We start from the raw sequence: 19,967 nt of genomic DNA on the forward strand, positions 1-19,967 counted from the left end.
TAAACTTCCCTCTCGGGACTGCTTTCATTGTGTCCCAGAGGTTTTGGATTGTTGTGTTTTCATTGTCATTAGTGTCCAGGATGTTTTTAATTTCTTCTTTGATGTCATTGGTAACCCAATCAATATTTAATAACATGCTATTCAGCTTCCAAGTGTTTGAGTATTTTGGGTTGTTTTTATTGTAGTTTATTTCTAACATTATGCCTTCGTGGTCTGAGAAGATGCTTTTTATGATTTCAATCTTCTTGAATTTGTGGAGACTTTGCTTGTGACCCAATATGTGGTCTATTTTTGAATATGTCCCATGAGCACCTGAGAGGAATGTATATTCTGCAGCTTTGGGGTGAAGTGTTCTGAAGATGTCAATTAAGTCCATCTGATCAAGTGAGTCATTTAGGGTTGCTGTTTCTTTGCTGAGTTTTTGTCTAGCGGATTTATCCAGTGATGTCAGTGGTGTATTAAAGTCCCCTACTATGATTGTATTGTTGTCGATCTCTCCCCTGATATCTTCCAGAAGTTTTCTTATGTATTTGGGTGCTCCTGCATTGGGTGCATATATGTTTACCAGGGTTATATCTTCTTGTTGTATTGATCCCTTTAGTATTATGAAGTGGCCTTCCTTATCTCTGGTTATGGCCTTCACTTTGAGATGTATTTTGTCCGATATAAGTATTGCTACCCCAGCTTTCTTTTCCTTTCCATTTGCGTGAAAGATATTTTTCCATCCCTTCACTTTCAGTCTGTGTGAGTCCCTTCTAATGAGGTGGGTCTCTTGTAGACAGCAGATGTATGGGTCATGTTTTTTTATCCATTCAGCCACTCGATGTCTTTTGGTTGGAGCATTTAGTCCATTTACATTTAAAGTTATTATTGAAAGGTACTTGTTTGTAGCCATTTCTTTTTTTTGTGTGTGGCTGTTTTCTTTCTGAGCTTGATATTTCTTCTTTTTACACCAGCCCCTTTAGCATTTCTTGCATGGCTGGCTTGGTGGTGATAAACTCCCTTAGCCCTTTTTTGTCTGTGAAGCTTCTTATTTCCCCTTCAATTTTGAATGATAGCCTTGCTGGATAGAGTATTCTTGGATTCAGTCCTTTGCTTTGCATTGCTTTGTAGATTTCTGTCCATTCTTTTCTGGCCTGATGTGTTTCTGTTGAGAAATCATTTGATAATCTAATGGGAGATCCCTTGTATGTTACTTTCCGTCTCTCTCTTGCAGCCTGTAAGATTCTCTCTTTATCCTGAACATTTGCCATGGTAATTATGATGTATCTTGGTGTGGGTCTTTTCGGGTTCACCTTGTTTGGGACTCTCTGGGCTTGTGTGACTTTTTTCTTCCCCACCTCTGGGAAGTTTTCTGATATTATTTCTTCGAATAGGTTTTCTAATCCATGTTCACCTTTCTTTTGTTCTGGCACCCCTATTATTCGTATGTTGTTTCGTTTCATGTTGTCCCAAAGCTCCCTTAGGCTCTCCTCCTGTCTTTTAATTTTTTTCTCCATTTGCAGTACAGTTTGAGTGTGTTTTGCTTCCTTGTCTTCTAACTCACTAATTCGGTCCTCCGCTTCTCCCAGTCTACTGTTGATACTTTCAATGGTGTTTCTTATTGCAGCTATGTCGCTCTTCATTTCTTCTTGGGACTTACTTAAGTTGTTGATTTTTTCATCTGTTTCTTCTAGCTTCTTGCATAAGTAGTTGATTTTTTCATCTGTTTCTTCTTGCTTCTTGAACATCTGGTGCATGTACTCTAGGAACCTTATTCTGAATTCTTTTTCCGTCATGTTGCATATCTCTGTCTCACTTAGCTGCTTTTCTGGCGAGTCCTCCTTTTCTTTCCTTTGGGGGTTTCTTTGTCTACCCATGTTTGATCTCACTGACATGACTAGTTGTTGAGTCATTCAGTGGCTGGACCCTGGGTGGCAGTGGCTGCTCCCTGGGTGGCAGTGGCTCCTTGGGCTGTGGTTGCTCCTTGGGCGGTTGTGGTAGCAGTGGCTCCTCTGTTGATAGCAGAGCCTCTGGTGGGTGCTGTTCACAGCTGTGGTGGCTCTTCTGGCTGGTGGATGGAGGCTTCACACACAGCCACTGTTCCCCAGGCAGAGCGTGTGGTGATCAGGAGGCCGCTGTTGCTTGAATCTGCTTTCCGTGGAGGGATGCAGGTCTCCTCTGGGCTCTTGCAGTCGCGCTGCTTTAGAGTCATTGCCTCCGGGTTAGTAGCCGATCTCTGGATGCGGATAACAGCTACACAAGATGGCACGGTCTTGCCGCTGCGCTGGCGCCCAGGGGGAGGTTTCAGCCTCAATCTCTAACCATCCCCATTTTTTAGGAGTTCTCTGTCTTTCCTGGCTGCAGACTGTCTCTCAGCTGAGCCTCCTTAGCTTGATTGGGCTGATTGTTACCCGTTTCAGCTGCTCGCCCTTATCTGCTCTGGGACAAAGCACCAACACGTCCGTCTAAGCCTCCGCCATTTTTTTCTCCTGTCTCTAGGTTCTTTGTCTAGGTTCTGTCGGATTACTTAAGTTTTCTAAGTGAGAGTCAATGACAAAAGAATACCTCCTGCTCACCTTGTGGTGAGGACTGAAAAAGAGATCAGTGCTGAAGGGGAAGGAGGATTTGGAGGAATTTTCTAAGAGCAAGATTACTATGGTTCCTATGAACCTCCTAGAAAGGAGGAGTGGAAGGGAGGAGAGTTCCAAGGCATTTTCTGGAATGTCATTATTAAATTGTGTACCTCCCAAATTCATATGTTGAAGCCCATAACGTCTAGTATCTTAGAATGTGACTATATTTGGAGATAAGGCCTTTAAAGAGGTAATTAAGTTAAAATGAGGCTGTTAGTGTGGGTCCTAATCCATTCTAACTGGTGTCCTTATAAGAAGTAAAGATTGAGACATATAGAGGCTCCAGGGATCTGTATATATAGAGAAAAGGGCAGGTAAAGACATAGCGAGAAGGCAGCAATCTGCAAGTCAAGGAGAGATCATCAGGAGAAGCTCACCCGACTGATAACTCCATTGTTGACTTCTAGCCTCCAGAACTGTGAGAGAATAATGTTCTGTGGTCTAAGCTACCCAATCTGTGGTACTTTGTTATGGCAGACTAACACAGTGGACTGTTAAATTTTTGTGTGGCAGTTTCAATAAAAAGTCCCTATTTATTATTCCCTGCAGTTCCTTAGCATGCAGTACTACTCCTAGCAGGTACAGATACTCTTAGTTATGGACAAAATCCTGCTTAGAGGCAGTTTACCAAATATGATGCAATTTTCCCAGTGAAAATATCTACAAAAGGATGAGTTACCACCATATGATCAACCTAATTGTAATATTTTTTACCCTCTTCCATTAATTATGATATTTTAGTAATTTTCCATAATTGAAGTAAAAATGCTGGTATGAAAATAGTAATTTTGGAGAGAAATATGATGGCTTACTTCATTTAGTGGGTGATAATTTTCATAGTATGAGGAGGACGCCCGGGGGCTGATGGTATCATTGGAAGTCTGCTGGCAGGGGCTGATGGTATCATTGGAAGTCTGCTGGCGGATAAGATCTTCCACATCTTCCATCAAGATACTAGATGATAAAACAGAGGGTGAGCTGGTTTTCGAAAAGGGCTCTGATTTTCCCACATGGCCCATTGTAGCCACAACAGGTGAGCATGGGGAAAAAATCACTAAGAAATCTAACAAGCAAAAGTTCATCAAGGTGAAAACTATATCACCTACCATTATGGTGAGCTGAAATTCACAAACCTTCTTGGTAGAGCCCATATGGACACCGGTGAAAGTGACTTCTATGTGGTCTGTTTTCAAGGCCTCCAAAATATCACCCTTTCCCTACTATTATCAACATTTCTCAACTGTGCTTCATCAGTGTCTTTTATGTGAGCATATAGATTAGTGGACAGCTTTCTTTAACCCAGAGTAATATTGTATTATTCTATTTTCAGTTAAAAACCAAGGAGAAGAAGAAAGCTTTTTCTTTTTCTTTTTCATTGTGATAATCATTGAACTATACCAGATGTTCTGAATAGCCAAAGATGATAAAATCTCTAGAGAAGTAGAAGCACAGGAATAGGGTAGGTATGGGAAAATCATCTTATTTAATGTCTCTTGAGAAGTGCCACACTGTTAACGAGACAAACATTGAATCAAGCCATTTAATTATCTGAGATGAACAAGTTGAAAGTTAGCTATCATTTTAATAATATTTCTTTACTTTTATTGAGGCCAATTGATAAAAAACAAGGCTTTGACATCAGAAAGGTCTGGGTTCAACTCCTAGCTCTGCCATGTTCTAGTGGTTGGCAAACCGTGGCTCGCGAGCCACATGCGGCTCTTTGGTCCCTTGAGTGTGGCTCTTCCACAAAATACCACGTGCGGGAGCGCACATATAGTGCGATCGAAACTTCGTGGCCCATGCACAGAAGTCGGTATTTTGTGGAAGAACCACACTCAAGGGGCCAAAGAGCCGCATGTAGCTCGTGAGCCGCAGTTTGGCGAACCCTTTGAGCTCGGCTTGTCAGCATTTTGGAAAACCCTAACTTAACTCTGGTGCCGTGTCACATATAGAAATTTTTTGATATTTGCAACCATAGTAAAACAAAGATTTATATTTTTGGTATTTATTTTATATATTTAAATGCCATTTAACAAAGAAAAATCAACCAAAAAAATGAGTTCGAGTGTCACCTCTGACGTGTGTCATAGGTTCGCCCTCACTGGTCTAGGGCAACAGGAGGACATGAACATTTGAACAATGGACATAGAGAGCAGATGTTGGATAGGAGACTTCAAAAGGAAGAGGGCATGAACTCTGAGCAGAAACTGCCATTTGCTACACTTTAGTCTTGAGGCAGACATTCAGGGATGTTCAATGACCTAGTGAAGGAAGCAAAATCCTCTTTACCAGCTGCTTTTTTGAGAGGTACCATAAAGTCTACTCAAGTGAATGACAATTTTGCTCCCCAAGTCTGGGTATACAGTAGAGCAGTGGTCGGCAAACTGCAGCTCAGCAAACTGCGGCTCGCGAGCCACATGAGGCTCTTTGGCCCCTTGAGTGTGGCTCTTCCACAAAATACCGGCTCTTCCACAAAATACCAACTTCTGCGCATGGGCCACGAAGTTTCAATCACACTGTACGTGTGCGCCCACAGGTGGTATTTTGTGGAAGAGCCACACTCAAGGGGCCAAAGAGCCGCATGTGGCTCGCGAGCCACGGTTTGCTGACCACTGCAGTAGAGGAACTATAAGAAGGAAGGAATTAGGAAGACCTATAAGAAACTGCACAGATCATTGAGTCTAACAATCCTTTTGAGATAAGGGAGTGAGGTCATGAGAGGTTAATCCACTTGTTCAAGGTCACAGAGCCAGCTACTTGGGCTTTATCACCAGTCTGTTTTGGAGATTTAACATAAGTATTTATTTTTCCAAGAAGCAATTGTACCATCGGCTAGTTAAATGCCTCGTGGGTGCTTATAATATTTATTCAATGAATATTGAATGATGCTTACCTGAATGGAATTCTGTTCTCATGTAAATAGGATTTCACATTGATTATATCAACTGCATTCACAAAAAAATGGACTTCTTTTGCTTTGACAATAAAGTCAGCTGTTACTGGCTGCCACAGAACAATCTGCAGTTTTAAATGGAAAAATTGATAAAACCAAAAATGGTTATTTATATTATTCTCATCTGTAGCTAATGTCATAAAAGTGTATCTATAAGGAGAATCCTATGTAATAAAAGCCTACATAATATACGCAAATCGACTGAACAGCAGAGCGACCCCTGGAACAACCAGTTGCTATGATGCGCACTGACCACCAGGGGGCAGACGCTCAATGCAGGAGCTTCCCCCAGTCCACAGGCCTCAGGCCAGCCAATGCAGGAGCCAGCAGGCTGGTGGAGGGGGGTGGGGCGTGCCAGTGAGTAGGCTGGTGGCGGCGGGGGGGTGGGGGGGTGGGGTGGGGTGGGGTGGGTGGGTGGGTGGGTGTGTATGCCCCGATCGCCCCACTGGTCACCTCCTGCAGAGGGAGACAACCGGCAACTGCGGCAGGGGGGCAGGGCTAGCTAGCAGGCGGCACCAGGCTGGCCAAGGTGGGTGCCAATGGGGGCCCCCTGATCGCCCCACCAGTTGCCCCACAGATTGGCCCTGATCACCGGCCAGGCCTAGGGACCCTACCCATGCACAAATTTTATGCATCAGGCCTCTAGTGAAAATATACTTCCTGGCCACTGGTCCTCATTTATACACATGGCATTCTAAACTTTTATTTTGTGTGGAGCTTGTTTTATTTTTCTCTGTAATTTCAGTTGCTAAAGAGGGCCTGGAACATGGTTGGTACTCAATATGAAATAATGAATGAAGGGGAGAAACCAAGGTGGCGGCATAGGTAAACACCGGAAATTGCTGCCTTCCACAACAACTTCAAAAATACAACGAAAAGACAAAACAGACATCATCCAGAACTACAGGAAGGCTGGCTGAGTGGAAATTCTAGAACTATAAGGAAAGAGAAAAGCACGCTGAGGCTCAGAGGAGGTGCGGAAGTAAAGTGCAGAGGTACTGAGGCTCGAGCGCGCGCAGAAAGGGGCTGGCACCTGAGGACACGGCTGTCTTTTTGAATCGGGAGGGAGTCACAAGCTCCCAACTGCTCTGAACTCCAGTTCCGGGAAGTCTCTGGGGACCAGGACTCATACGGGGAGAAACTGGACTGTCTGGCAGCAGGCAGAACTTGGAACTCGAGGGCGGCTTTCCCTCAAAGGTGCTTGCAGCAAGTACCAAGGGACACTGAGACGCAGGGCCTCTTAGGGCAGGGCTGAGGATCAGCCACAGCTGCTTGCTCAGCCCTGTTGATTCCCTGAGACCCTGCCCCACCCAGGCTGTGGCAGAGGCTTTTGCATATGAATGCCCTGGCCCTTTACAATCTGAAAATTACCTAACAAATTGCAGCTGGGCCAGACAGACCCAGAACTTCCAAGAGAAGGCCCAAGGCCCCACAGCAGCTTGCATTGCTTCACAGCTGGGCCTCATTTGGGCACCTCCAAACCCCAAATAAGGAAGGGGAATCTGCAGATCTCTTCATAGCTCCTGCTGGGTAGCCTCAGGCACAGGCTAAATTAGCACCTCCTTAGATCCAAGAGCCAGTGTACCCAGTGGTCAGAGTGGGACCATCCAGATTACAACTTCTCAGATCCATAAGGGTCACACTCAGGGGGCAGACTCAGTGAGCACCAAAGCCCCACTGAAGCAAGTCTTGCCCCAGAAGGGTGTCTCCAGCAAAGAAGTTCTCCCACTGCAGACACAGCTGATTCTCACAGCCAATTGGCCTGGAGGTCAATTTCTCCCAGTGATAACTACAACAGTCAAGGCTTAACTACAACAAGACTACAACAAGACCCTGCACAAAGCCCACAAAGGGGTGCACCAAGAGTGTCCACCTCAGGTAATTGGGGAGTCAATCTACCAACACAAGGAAGCATAAAAAATGTGGAGACAAAGAAACAGGTCACAAATGACGGAAATGGAGGAAAGCAAACGACTGGATATAGAGTTCAAAACCACAGTTATAAGGTTTTTCAAGAATTTTCTGGAAACCACCGATAAATTTAGTGAGACCCTGGAGGATATGAAAAAAGACCAACTAGAAATTAAGCATACACTGACAGAAATAAAGAATAATATACAGAGATCCAACAGCAGACAAGAGCATCCCAAGAATCAAGTCAAAGATTTGAAATACAAAGAAACAAAAAACAAGACTATACTTTCAGGGATCATTTCTATAGTTCGTTACTAGAGAAGTTTCTCTGAACGTGTAGAGCATCCGAAACCACGAGGAGGAGATGCAGCATTCTCTCCTGAGCGTGAAGCCGGCTCTCGGTGTTGCTTTGGCAACTGCCGCTTGCCATTGATGATTGTTCTTCTCTCTCTCGGGGGAGAAGAGGGACAGGATGCATTCTGAGTGGCAGAAAAAAAAAAGGAAAAAAAAAAAACAGAAACAAAAAGAAAAAAAAAACACCCAACTGAAAAAGAAAAAAGAAAAAAGAATCCAAAAATATGAAGATAGTGTAAGGAGCCTCTGGGATAACTTCAAGAGTACCAACATCCGAATTACAGGGGTGCCAGAAGAAGAGAGAGGGCAAGATATTGAAAACCTATTTGAAGAAATAATGACAGAAAACTTCCCCTACCTGGTGAAAGAAACAGACTTACAAGTCCAGGAAACACAGAGAACCCCAAACAAAAAGAATCCAAAGAGGACCACACCAAGACACATCATAATTAAAATGCCAAGAGCAAAAGACAAAGAGAGAATCTTAAAAGCAGCAAGAGAAAAAAAGTCAATTACCTACAAGGGAGTACCCATACGACTGTCAGCTGATTTTTTAACAGAAACTATGCAGGCCAGAAGGGAGTGGCAAGGAATATTCAAAGTGATGAATAGCAAGAACCTACAACCAAGATTACTTCATCCAGCAAAGCTATCATTCAGAATTGAAGGTCAGATAAAGAGCTTCACAGATAAGAAAAAGCTAAAGGAGTTCATCACCACCAAACCAGTATTAAATGAAATGCTGAAAGGTATTTTTTAAGAAGAGGAAGAAGAAGAAAAAGGTAAAGATAAAAATTATGAACAGCAAATACATATCTATCAACAAGTGAATCTAAAAATCAAGTGAATAAAAAATCTGATGAACACAGTAAACTGGTGAATATAATAGAACCAGGGACATGGAAAGGGAGTGGACTGACAATTCTTGGGGGGAAAGGGGTGTGGGGGTGCAGGAAGAGACTGGACAAAAATCATACACCTATGGATGAGGACAGTGGGAGGGGTAAGGGCAGAGGGTGGGGTGGGAGCTGGGTGGAGGAGAGCTATGGGGGGGAAAAAGGAACAACTGTAATAATCTGAACAATAAATATTTCATTTAAAAAAATAAAAGATGAAAAAGTTCTACAGAAAAAAAATAATGAAGGAGTGAATGAATATACTTAAGGCCCAACTGTATAAAACTGGATGTGTATGTCAGATACTTTCAAGAGAAAATTTTGTATAGAAAGTTGATTAAATGGTGATTTTCTTTAATAATAAAAAATCCATATTCTTGATGTTATCATCATGTCTGTGTTCCCATTCTTTAATCCAATTATGGGCTTTGGTCAATATCTTCCAAAATTATTCACATTTTTCCCCCTATTTCACTGCACTTTTTCAAAGCCCTTTCACACTCATTTCCTGTGATCATTATAGTCATAGTTTGGTATAAACCCAGCAAGTGTCATTCTTTTCACTATCCAGGTGAAGAAATTAAGGCTCATAGCTAACTTGTCTAAAATCACACACTTAGGAATGGCAGACCAAGAACTAAATTTTAAATCTCTGATGCTTCCTTTGTTGGTATTTCTCTGTCCACAATGTGTTGGCTGTGAAAATTCACTGCTCAACTCTTCTGTTGGGAGAAACATAGTTGACTGACCTCACCAGCTGTTCCTGTTCTTGATCCACCAGAGACTGAGACCATGCTCTCTGGAGCTGCAGACAGCCAGTGATCAAGCATTATGATTATATTAATGCAGGTCCAAAAAAAAAATTGCAGGTCTATTCCTGCTAGATAGGAGTTTCTTCTTACATGTGGCTTTGGCTTAAGGACTCATCACTGGTCCCCCCAGACCTACATTGGAACTGCCCTTCAGTATAGAGACTCTTCATGCACAATCTTCCTTTCTACACAGAGGTCAGAGCTGTATTATGGTCGAAGGGTGCTCCAAGTCACTCCAGGTCCTCCTTCTTCATGCTTCACGTGCATTTCTCTTGAAACTTTAATCTGGTCTGACAAACATGGAGCCATCAATTTTTTACCATGATATTTTGTAACTCTTATCAGGCATTCTGGGGAAATGGGTCCCAGGCATGAAAATGTTAGTAAATTTTCCCTTGTCTTTTTGATGTTTGCTTCTTGGTTAAAAACTATTGTTTTATAAGCAAAGTCCTATTGGACTTCTTTTATCATAGTATCTTTATAAGTACACACTTTCAATCCCAAGGTACTATTATGTGGTTAGCTAAAAAGTCAATAGTACAAATGAAGAAGGTTTGATTTTGGGAACCAGCAAAATCATGTGATTATGGGAAGGGGAAAAAGGGTATAAGAAGAGGGGTTTATACCAGTGATATGCAAGTTAGACAACATATAGGAGAGAACATGGCACACAATACTTCCACAAAATGAAATAATCCTATATAATAAAAGCCTAATATGCAAATCGATCGAATGGCAGAACAACCAGTGGAAAAACTCGTCGCTATCATGCCCACTGACCACCAGGGGGCAGACGCTCAATGCAGGAGCTGCCCCCAGCCTGTAGGCCTCAGGTCAGCCAAGGCAAGTGCCAGCAAGGGCCCCCCAATCGCCCCGTGGGTCACCCTGCAGAGGGAGGCGACTGGTAGTAGTGGCAGGGGGCGGTGATGGTGAGTGGGTGGCACCAGGCTAGCCAAGGTGGATGCCAGCGGGCTCTCCCCCCCACCCCCGATTGCCCCACTGGTTGCCCCACAGATTAGCCTTGATCGCTGGCCAGGCCTAGGGATCCTACCCATGCATGAATTTTGTGCATTGGGCCTCTAGTTTATATATAAAAGCCTAAGTGACCGAACAATCAGAACGACTGGTCTATCAGTCGCTATGACATGCACTGATCACTAGGGGGCAGATGCTCAATGCAGGAGCTGCCCCCTGGTGGTCAGTGTGCTCCCACAGCCAACCTCCCATGGCCCCTCCCCCCAGCCGGCCGGTCAACCTACCACAGCCCCTCTCCCTCTCTCCCTGGTCAGCTGCCCCCCCCCCCACCATAGGCCTCGATCGCCAGCCAGGCCGAGGGACCCCACCCATGCACGAATTCGTGTAGTGGGCCTCTAGTTTACAAATAAATAAGGGAAAAATTACCTCATATGTTGTAGTAATATTCTGCAGAATTTGAACTTCCCTAGAGCTTCTAGGAAGAGCAGATAAAACCTGGCCACTGGGGAAAAATAAAACAGAACTTTGATATTAAATAAAAAGCAAAAATGAAATAAATTATACTATTAGGGGCTTTGAGATAATTACAAAAATGAAACAAACTTTAAATGTTAGAAGAAAAGAGGATCTTGCTACAGACTATGTGGTGTTAAAAAGAGATCATATACTCGCTCATTCTTTCTGCTCCTACACAATTGCAATATCAACAGCTCTCTTAAATGGGAGTCAGTTTGCAGAGTGCTTTCTCTTTTCCGTGTGTGTGTGTGTGTGTGTGAGAGAGAGAGAGAGAGAGAGAGAGGAGAGAGAGTTGATTTTAAAAATTAAATATTTGGTACATAGGGAATATTTATGCCAACACCAGCTTATCCTATATAATAAAAGGCTAATATGCAAATTGTCCCCTGGGGAGTTTGACCAGGAGACCGGGAGTTCGATTGCTCGCTATGATGTGTGCTGACCACCAGGGGGCAGAGTGGAACATGGCAGGTGAACAGCGATGATGGTGGTACACTGAGGGAGTGAGGGAAGGAGGAGGCGGGGAGGCCGGGAGGTGGGGAACCTGATCGGCCCTGATCACCAGGCAGGCCTAGAGGATCCTACCCATGTACAAATTTTGTGCACCGGGCCTCTGGTTACATAATAAAATTAATGCATGTGAAGCCCTTACCCCACTTAAGAAATCTAACTTTATTGGTGTCCTTGAAGTTCCCCACCCCTGCTCCACAGCCACATCCCCAACGTTATCCACTACCCTAAATTTTCACTTTGCTTATTCTCTTGCTTTTCTTTATAGAATGGATTCTTAAACACATGCATGGATTTTTGTATGTGTGGATAATCAAAACACCCTTACATTTGCTTGATTTAACTGTATAAAATGGTACACAATGTCTTCTTCTGTATCTTGTTTTTTCACTCAACATTGTATTTTCAAGATTACTATTTGTGTTGAAGTACCTAACCATAATTCATTCATAATTATAAGAATTCGTCTACAAGTGGAATTGATATTTCTTCAGGGTATGCACAATTTTAATTTTGTGAGATAGTGTCAAATTATTCCTCAAACTTTTTGTTTCCATTTGTATTCTCACAAGTAGTGGAAAGGATTTCCCATAACTCCTCCTCCTTGCTAACATTTAGTCTAATGGTTGTGAAATGGAATCTTGTGACTTACCAATGAAGTATAATTATTTCCAGTAGATTATTCTTTGTGGCAATAGGCTAGTATGATTTCTTCCTATAGTCTAAATACTAATCTTTTTTCAGTTGTATGTATTGAAAATATCTTCTACCAGTTTGTCTTTTCTCTCTTTATGATGTATTTTTATCTATCATTTCCTTATGGGTTTGTGGTATTTTTGTTTGTGTTTTTTTTTGTCTGTATGTTAATAACTCTTTTCTGATCCCTGGGTCATATTCTCCTTTTGTCTTTCTCATTTAATCCATTTGAAAGTTATTTGTTTGAGTGCAATGTAAAGAAGAAATTGAGTTCTTTTTTTATTCTTACTAGTAGTATAATTTATCAATCAATAATACTTTCTTCAGGGTTCAGTTATGGTAATTCTGCCTTATATAAGTTTTCATACATTTTTCTTTTTTTACAGAGATAATGCTGGTTCATCACACCATTTCCTCTTCCTGGGCACACAGAAAAACTGCATTTCCCAGCCTCTCCTGTGGTTGCATTGAGACCATGTGCCTGAATTCTTGACAATGGGAATGTGTGTGGGAGTAGCAGGTGGGAGTCTTCAATGCTTATGTTCCCTCTCACCCTGTGGCTAGAAACAAAGAACCCAAAGATGTGGAGTTGCAAAATGGAAGCAGCTCAGATCTCCAAGTTGCAGGAGAGCACCAACTCTCCTGACCTTCAACAACTGGTGATATGAGTGAGAAATAAATCTGTGTTCTGGCAAGTGAAACTGTTTCAGGGTGAACTCATTATCCTATATAATAAAAGCCTAATATGCTAAGTGTCCAACCATGTGTTCAACTGTTCGACCAGTCCCTATGATGTGCACTGACCACCAAGGGGAAGATGCTCCAACCAGTAGGTTAGCTTGCTGCTGGGGTCCAGCCAATCAGGACCAGTCTCCTGGTCGAACTCCCAAGGGGACACTTTGCAATATATATATATATATATATATATATATATATATATATATATAATAACAATAGATGGAATTCATATGAATGCTTATCAGTAATAGAATATTGGTAGTACCTCCTCATCCTAGAATATTTTCTAGCCATTATAAAGAACTAGAGGCCTAGTCACAAAAATTTGTGCACTCAGGGGGGGGTCCCTCAGCCTGGCCTGTGCCCTCTCACAGTCTGGGACCCCTCTGGGGATGTCCACCTGCTGGCTTAGGCCCGCTCTCCAGGGGATTGGGCCTAAGCTGACAGTCAGACATCCCTCTGGCAGCCCAGGAGCCCTCGGGGGATGTCCACTTGCCAGCGGGGAGCAAGCCTAAGCTGCAGTCAGACATCCATAGCACTGCTGAGGAGGTGGGAGAGGCTCCTGTCACCACCACTGTGCTGGCAGCCATCAGCCTGGCTTGTGGCTGAGCAGAGCCCCCCTTGTGGGAGTGCACTGACCACCAGGGAGCAGCTCCTGCATTGAGCGTCTGCCCCCTGGTGGTCAGTGTGTGTCATAGTGACCAGTCATTCCCAGTCGTTCTGCTGTTAGGGTCAATTTGCATATTACCCTTTTATTGTATAGGATAGAGGCCTGGTGTATGGGTGGGGGCCAGCTGGTTTGCCCTGCAGGGTGTCCTGGATCAGGGTGGGGGTCCCCGCTGGGGTGCCTGGTCAGCCTGGGAGAGGGGCTGATGGCTGTTTTCAGGCTGGCCACAGCCCCTTCAGGGTGGGGGGGTTCCTGCTGGGGTGCCTGGCCAGCCTGGGTGAGGGGCTGAGGGCCATTTTCAGGCTGGCCACACCTCTTTCAGGGTGAGGGTCCCCACTGGGTTGCCTGGACAGCCTGGGTGAGGGGCTGAGAGTTGTTTTCAGGTTGGCCATGCCCCCCAGTGACCCAAGCTCCCAGCCTCTCCTTTTTTTACTTTTTTTTTTTCCTGGGATTTATTTATCTTCTATAATTGAAACTTTGTAGCCTTGAGCAGAGCCCAGGACTAGCCAGGATAGGCGGGAAGCTTGGCTTCCTCCATCGCTGGGGGCAACCCAAGCCTCTTGCTCACTCCAGCTCCCTGGCCACTGCCATCTTAGTTGGGTTAATTTGCATACTTGCTCCTGATTGGCTTGTGGGTGTGGCTTGAGTATAGCAAAGGGACCATTAATTTGCATGTTTCTCTTTTATTATATAGGATGAGATAGATTTATAATAATTAACTTGGATGCTCTCACACCTTTGTGTTGGGGTGGGGTCTCAGGGAGTCATCAGAGTGAGGCTAGCAGTTTTCATCCCCCAAAAGACCAAGATTTGATGATGTGAAGGCAGGGCTCTGCTCTGGTTGGGCTTGCAAGGGAATAATGGTCCCTGTCCTAGAGCCGCTCCTCTCAGTCTGTCTCAGATTCTGCCGACAGGAGCCCAAGCTCAGTAGGGTGGGGCCTCCAGGAGTTGGGAGGATGAGGCTAGTGAATCTCCCATGAAGGGGAGGTGCTGGTCAGGCTTTAGAGAAAGTGGGGATTGTGTTCCTCACCAGAGATCCACACAGCTCAGTCTGTCCCAGATTTTGCCCAGCCATCAGCAGGGTGGAGCCACCAGAAGTTGGGTAAATGGGTCTGCTAGGAGCCCAGAGGGTGGGACTAGCAGATTGATTACCCATGAGGGAGAAATGCTAGTTAGGTTCACAAGAAAGTGGAGGAAATGGCTCCTGTCCCAATACCACACAACTCAGCCACTGATACTCCTTGAGTTTGCCCAAACCTCTACACCCCATCCAAGGCAGCTGACTCCTCAGTAGAGCATAAGCTCTGTAGGGTGGGGCGAGAGGGAGTCCAGAGGGTGGGGCTATTGCTTTCCCCCAGGCTGATGGCCTATGTAGGGGAGTGCTCCACCCAAGAAAGATGGCATCTGTGGTAAGGGAGAGGGACTCAGCAAAAGGGTCCTGGCAGCTGTCCCTTCAGCTCTCTCCCCAGAACCACAAACCCCAGTCTCTGCCCACACAACTCTAGTCCATTCTGCCCTCCCTCTGCTGGAGCCCAGGGTGAGTGAAAAAATTTTGTGTGTTGGCCCTTTAAGAGATTGCCTGTGTCTTTAGTGGACTCTTGTCTCGCCCTGGTGGACAGAAACCCTGCTGATTTTTACAGCCAAATGTTATGTGGGTGCTTCTTTCTGACTCTGGTGCTCTGGGCTGGGGAGCCCACCTTGGGTTTGAGACCCCACACCTCCCAGGCGAACCCTCCCCACAGCTGAGATATCCCTCCAGAACCTCAGCTGCCCATGGGAGCAGGGCTAGCCCTTTTCTCATCTCTACCCTTTCTACAAGTCTAGATGTGGCTTTCTCTGTAAATCCCTGGTTATAAGAATTCTCTCCAGGCCTTCACCAGGTAACTCAGTTGGTTAAAGGGTTGTCCTGATATGCTAACGTTGCGGGTTCGATCCCTGTTAATGGCAAATACAAGAATCAACCAATGAATGAGTAAATAAGTGGAACAACAAATTGATGTTTATCTTTCTTTCTCCCCTTTCCTCTCTCTCCCTTTCAAACACACACACACACACACACACACATTTCTTTTCAGCTAGTCTACAGTTGGTTATTCAGGATGATTGGTCTATAATTTACTTGTAATTCCAGTTTGGTCCTGGGAAGAGGTGAGTGTACCTTCCACCTACTTCACCAGTATCATGGATCCCCCTTTTTAATTCCTCCTCTCCCCGCTCCCTACTTTCTGATTCTAAATAAATAGCCTCACCTGACAGGCTATACTTAGGTAATCATAGCACAATGCAATTATTGGTTGTTTACCACATACTTGCCAGTATTTTAGCTGTACCCTTTATTGTGTTTGACCTTTAAAAGCAAGTGACTATGGAGACTTCTTTGTTGTTGTTGCCTTTCTCCTAGGCAGATGGTATTTATGCCTTTAAAACTTTTTTTTGTCTTTCAGGGCATTTCACTTATGAGATTTATCTCAATACAACTACAAATCTGCCACTAAGAGATTGCCTGAATACAAAACATTATTAGGAAAATGATTATGATAAGAAAACAATAACAAAGAACCACTTTAGAAAAAGCCACATCATTAGCTAGTCCAAGAAGAAATTATATTCTTCCCTCAGAAATAATTCATCAAAGTCTGTCACCATGAATGAAATTAGATTTCTCTTTTAGCTTCAGTAATTGGCTATTCCTGGAAAAACAGCACACAGAATTGTTTGGTACAAAAAAAAAATTTTTTTTTTCTCCCAGAAAGAAGAGTTTGTGTTTTTTTCTAGTGGCGATATGGGACTGAGAAATCAGATATGCTTCTGCTCACACTACTGCAGTTTCCCCTCCCCCAACACACAGAGACCATCACCATCGACACAAAGTATTAAATATTTTTTATATTATTTGGTTAAAATATAGTCATTGTCTCAGTTCTCTCTTTGAGAGCACAGATCTGTCAGACTTCAAAGTATATGTTGAAGCAAAAAATAGTAAGAAAAGCCATGCATGAAGGAGTTTTCTCATGTATTTCTTCACCACTTCTTCCTTTCTGTCTATTTTCTTTGCATAACATTTAGTCTCAGCACACTGTTCTATGCGTATTCATTCTGAAGGCACATGATAAAGCTTTTAGTATATCTTGCCAAGGGTTATCTTCTCAAAGAGTTTGATTGACTGTGTGATCATATGGTTCCCTATAGAAGAGTACACAAAGCCCTGTACCCAGCGGGCTTTCTCTGAAGCAGGCACTGAGGCCACTTTTAGAACTGCCATAGGTGAGGACCAGCTGACTGGACCTCCAGCTCCGGCCTCTCTCTACCCTGCATTCCAGACTGACTATATTCTCCACAAACTTGCAAATCTGATATCCCTTCAAATTGGTTCTTTTCATATTTTCTAGATTTTTTTAGAGGCAATGGTGTGCAATGAGCAGAATGGAAATGAGGCTAAAGTGGGTTTGAATCCAAACTCTACATTTACTATTTGATTTGGGGCAAATGGTTTTTCCTTCCTGAGGCTCAGGTTTCTCCTTGGTAAAATGTCAATGGAGATTCCTAGAGTGTAGGATTGCAGACATCTGAAGAGGTCACACTTCTAAGTGCCTAGACTGATGAATGGGATAACACGGGTGCTAAATACCATGCATTTTCTCTTCCCCCTCTCTGTCAGTGAGTGTCACTGTCTACAGTACCAGGTTGGACATGTTGTATCAGTTTTTCTTGTTCCCTCTCCCTTACCCTTAATTAAAGCCAATCACCAATTTATGGGATATTAGAACTGGCAAGGACCTTAGAAATCATAGTCATCTGAGTTATTGATCAAATATGGAGACATAAATCACTGATTTTTCTAGCAATTTGACTCCTGTGTCACCTCAATAACAGTAATTATTCAGTGGTGAAGTTTGTGCTTGACAATTGACAATCATATTGAGCAAAAAAGAATCAACCAACTATAGTTAGTTCAGTGATGATGTGCAAGCACAGCTTCAGGCTTACCAGTAAAATTCTATTACCTTAAATACTCTTTATAATGCAAAATCTTTTTTTCTGGTATAATTTTCTCTGTCCCTTCTCTCTTTGCCAATCACTAACATGGGGAGAGGAATCCGTTTCAGCAGAAATTGGAGAAGAAAAGGATCATAGAAGCAAAACAAAAAATAAAATAATTCCAAAGAAAACAATATCAATAAAAACCCTAAATATTAGCTAGTGAATACATTACAATGTTACACATAGCCACGAACTACGACTATTTTCACCTCATATTATATATGCCAGAGCATGGGTTCATTTGTGTTCTTCTAAGTGATTTATAGTAGAAAACCCTAAAGGAATCACTCTACCAAGCAAAATAAGAATTAGATATATACATGTAGCTGTTCTTATAACACAACTATTCTTCCTTTTATATTCCATGCTTTGAATCCTCATGCAAAACCTAACCTCCTATTTGATACCTTGACCTTGTTCTCCCTTCTATGTTTCATGTCCAAGAATAAAATAAATTACCTATAGTTAATATATTTTATATGTGTTAGGGTGTAAAAATTACTTTTTATAAATGTTTATTTTTCTTTAATCTCCATACACGCTGAATATACATGTAATCCAGATATACACATAATCCTGATAATAAAACTGGAACAAGATAAGAAAAAAGACAGACCCTAGATCTAGTGAGATCCTTTTCTTGAAATTTAATATCTGTAAGGGCAACATGGAAAATTTCAGAAAGAGCTGACCTTCAAACTTTAACAATTGCTCCCCATTCCAGTGCACTTACCACATTCTATGGGGTATGCAAGTGGGAAAATGGCCAACCACCCTCTAGGATTCCATTAGGTTACCTTTGAAATGCGAAGACATGTTGTTCAAAAACGAGGACAGTGGCTACCAGGACTCCAAAGCTATAAAACTTCATCCCAACAGTTCTTTGCAGAAAAACAAATTTCTCTGAAGTAAAGGGCCCTGATAACTGGTTACATAAGAGCTTTCTTTACACACTGGTTAAAATATAATGCTGTTTCCTCCCATTTCTGTAATCAATCAACTTGCATTTCCACTCTCAAAAAGGAAGTATAATGAGAGTTGTTGTTCTTAGTTGAGACTATCTAGAAAATATTTAACTTCTCAGGGAAGATGAGGCCAAGAATAAACGGGTAGTAATGTAGCAGGAACATAGGAACATGTTGGACTTATTGGAGAGCCACAGCCAGCTAGCCTGAGAGTCAACTCTACCCAATAATGTGCCAACAGCAATCAAGGCTCAATTACTACAGGAAGGCACACACAACCCACACAAGGGACCGAGCTCAGATGATCAGGGAGACTGTGCCAATGAGACACACAGGTCGCCTACTACATAAGGCCATCCTGACAAGACTGGAAGATGTAGCAGATCTGTCTAATACATAGAAGCAAATACAGAGGAGACAAAGAAATGTCCTAAATGAAAGAACAGGACAAAACTCCAGAAAAAGTACTAAATAAAATGAAGGCAAGCAATCTACCTGATAGAGTTCAAAACACTGGTTGTAAGGATGCTCAAGGAACTTAGTGAGAAATTTAACAAAGAGACAATAAGCAAAAAAAAAAAAAAAAAGACATAAAAACCATAAAAGAACCAGTCATAAATGAAGAATACAATAACTGGAATGAAGAATACACTAGAAGGAATCAATAACAGATTAGATGAAGCAGAGGATAGAATCAGCACTTTAGAAGACCAAGTAGTAGATACACCCTGTTGGAACAACAAAAAGAAAAAAGAATTAAAAAAAAATGAGGAGACTTCAAAGGACCTCTGGGACATTATCAAGTACTAGTGGCCAGATGCATAAAAATTTGTGCAAGAGTAGGCCTTCTTTCCGCCGGCTGCTGGCACTGGCTTCCCTCTGGCACCGGGACCTGGGCTTTTCTCCTCCAGTTGTCAGCAGTCACCTGGGATCGGGCTGCTGCCCTCAGGCTGCTGGCAGGCACCTGGGACCCGGGCTTTGCTTGGGCCCCGGCTTCCTCTGGAAGGATGTTCGGTCTAATTAGCATATTACTTTTTTATTATATCCTATATAATAAGAGAGAAATATGCAAATTAGGCGGGGACTCGTAATGTCATGAGTGCTTGGCAGGAGGTGCGGGGAGTGGGGAGTGTGGCCTGCGGCTGGGACGTGAGCCTGTGGTGCCTCCTCTGGAGTTGGGGAGGAGCTAATGACCAAAAGGCTCTGGTCCTCCTCCAACAGCCCTTTCCAACAGGCATGGGGTTGCTGAGACCCAGGCTGGGCCTCTGGCCACAGATCCACAGCTTCCCGGAGACTGACTCTACCAGGCCGCCGG

General features: G+C 43.3%; 1 protein-coding gene and 1 non-coding gene across 3 annotated transcripts in view; one reads left to right on the forward strand and one right to left on the reverse strand.

Annotated features, from left to right (window-relative positions):
- CPB2 (carboxypeptidase B2) overlaps nucleotides 1-18,695 on the reverse strand; it is a 64,326-nt gene extending 45,631 nt beyond the window's left edge. For both annotated transcript variants that reach the window (XM_070409151.1, XM_070409150.1), the window contains exons 1-4: nucleotides 18,485-18,695; nucleotides 10,946-11,021; nucleotides 5,509-5,633; nucleotides 3,428-3,569 (exon numbers count right to left, since the gene is read on the reverse strand). In XM_070409151.1, the coding sequence (XP_070265252.1) occupies nucleotides 3,428-3,569; nucleotides 5,509-5,633; nucleotides 10,946-11,021; nucleotides 18,485-18,558 (417 nt within the window). In that variant the 5' untranslated portion in view covers nucleotides 18,559-18,695. The remainder of the gene's footprint in view (nucleotides 1-3,427; nucleotides 3,570-5,508; nucleotides 5,634-10,945; nucleotides 11,022-18,484) is intronic.
- Nucleotides 7,759-7,970, forward strand: LOC139007710 (small nucleolar RNA U3). Its single transcript, XR_011470883.1, has one exon. It is a non-coding gene; the product is annotated as a small nucleolar RNA U3 (small nucleolar RNA).
- Nucleotides 18,696-19,967: the final 1,272 nt, after the last annotated feature.

This window comes from Myotis yumanensis, unplaced genomic scaffold (genome assembly GCF_028538775.1).
Source record: "Myotis yumanensis isolate MYYU_CA2020_CCGP unplaced genomic scaffold, mMyoYum1.0.hap1 SCAF_3, whole genome shotgun sequence".
Lineage (NCBI taxonomy): Eukaryota > Metazoa > Chordata > Mammalia > Chiroptera > Vespertilionidae > Myotis > Myotis yumanensis.